The sequence below is a fragment of the Nematolebias whitei genome, chromosome 9 (genome assembly GCF_014905685.2).
Source record: "Nematolebias whitei isolate Nwh7 chromosome 9, NemWhi1, whole genome shotgun sequence".
Lineage (NCBI taxonomy): Eukaryota > Metazoa > Chordata > Actinopteri > Cyprinodontiformes > Rivulidae > Nematolebias > Nematolebias whitei.
The window spans coordinates 36,276,711-36,278,769 of NC_056506.1; the positions used below are offsets into that span (position 1 = coordinate 36,276,711).

Genomic DNA, 2,059 nt, shown 5'->3' on the forward strand with positions numbered 1-2,059 from the left:
GATTCTTACTCATCAAATCCTAGATATTTCAGAAACTTTGATTATAATTTAGATTATAATGTAAATGCATACTCTTAGAGTTCTGTAACATGGAAAAGGAGTCTCAGACTTTACACTTTTGTGGGTTTTTCCATGAGTTGGGTCGTCAGGTTTGTTCAACAGCCAGTTATTGTAAAATAGGACTCCTTTCGGGGAACACAACAGTACAGGACTCTCTGATAGAAATCCATTGTATAGAACACAAAGCCTATGGAACTCTGTAACTCAGTCATGCAGGATATTGATTCACGTTCTATACATTATAGTTCTATCTAACAGGTCCAAAACAGTAACAACCGGAACAAAACGAACCATCAGTCCACGAGCCGTGACACAGCGACGAGAGCAGCTGAACACTTTCTGTCTGTCCAGTAGGAAGAGGCTTTTAATGGCACAGTAGAAGTCCTTGATCCATGATAGCCCACGTTAGAGATCAAGTCACTGCTGGGATTTGCTACTAAATATCCTTTCTTTAGTTGTTTAAAACAGTTAATGTGTGTGTTGTTTTTGTATAATGCGAACATCACAGAGAAGGTGGAGGCGGTGGAAGATTTGGAGCTCATGTCCGCCGAGGCTCCAGCCTGTAGGAGAGCTGCGTCAGCGCCCGCTGGTTGTCAATCACGCAGAGCTTCCGAACATAACCTCGTACCTCTGCCTGGTTCTTATTCGGCTGGCAAATGTCAGGATCTAACAGACCAGATAGACGAGACAGAACAGAAAAAGGGAAGTTTGCTAACAACACATTTGTAATTATACATGCATTAACGAGTACTACTGTTTGATATGAAGACTTACTGAACGGCTGGCTTCTACAGTGCCTCACTTGTCGAATTGTGTTTGCTATAATACGCTAAAGGGACAAAAATGACTTTAAATGTTATGTGAAAAGGCAGAAAATCAGTATAAAGCACACTCCACCAAAAGGTTTAATTTCTCTTTGGGTTTGCATTGGAAAGGAACTCACCATTTTCTCAAAATTCACCATGTTGTCAATGAAAGTCTTGTTGCCCTCGTGTGTAAAAGTCATATCTGTAAAGAAAGTCCTCCATTAGTTACACATTAAATGATCCATTGGTGTTACATGAAGTGATATAAAACGTTTGGTGTAAATGAAAGAGAACTCTGAAGTTCAGCATGTCACCTGACAGCTGTGTTTCAGTGCTGGTGTGCACTTATCACAGATAACAGAGGCGCCATATATTTCTGCTCCAGGCTACACTGAAACACACCTTTGAGCAGCAGAGGCATGAAGGGGATGATCGGCGACTCCAGCTTGGTCACAGTCAGTCGATAAGACCGGTGGTTTCTTGACGGGTCCTGCCATGAAACATGTTGGCAAATTTCAGGCTGTACAGCCAAGCTGAGGGGTTGCTTTGTTTTAGTTGCTTCAGGTGTTTACTGCATCTTTCAGTACAGCACCAGTAAAGATTTTGTTCATTCAATCATTCATTCAACCATTATTTGTACAAGTTAGTCTCATTGAGCCTTGAGGACTCATTTACAAGAGAGACCTGATTTAAATAAAAAACACAGATGAGGTACAAACAACAATAAACAATAATTAAAAAGTATATAAAATGAAAATGTAAATACAAGAAGTGAAAAACAAATTATGATGATGGAGGATGATGGTTTGATGGATGGATAGATGGACGGATGTTTGATTAGATAGATGAATGTTTGGTTGGATGGATGGCTGGTTGGATGATGGAAGTTTGGTTGGCTGGATGTTTGATTAGATAGATGAATGACTGTTGGATGATAGTTGGATGTATGTTTGTTGGATGATGGTTGGATGAATGGATATTCAATTGGATGGATGATTGTTGAATGGATGTATGATGGTTGGATGGTTGGTTGGATGGATGATAGATGGTGGTTGGATGGATGTTTGTCTGTATGGATGATGGTTGGATGTTTGGATGGATGGATGTATGGATGATGCTAAGGATGTGATGATTGGATGATGGTTGGATGGATGGATGATGGATGGATGTTTGACAGGTTGGATGGATGTTTG

General features: G+C 40.3%; 1 protein-coding gene across 1 annotated transcript in view; it reads right to left on the bottom strand.

Moving 5' to 3' along the window:
• LOC119414635 (rap guanine nucleotide exchange factor 4) overlaps positions 1–2,059 on the bottom strand; it is a gene marked incomplete at its 5' end in the record, with an annotated part of 12,700 nt that continues 10,641 nt past the window's right edge. The window contains 4 exon segments of the mRNA XM_037681737.1: positions 1–726; positions 835–889; positions 1,004–1,068; positions 1,269–1,356. Coding sequence (XP_037537665.1) covers positions 599–726; positions 835–889; positions 1,004–1,068; positions 1,269–1,356 — 336 coding nt within the window. The 3' untranslated portion in view covers positions 1–598.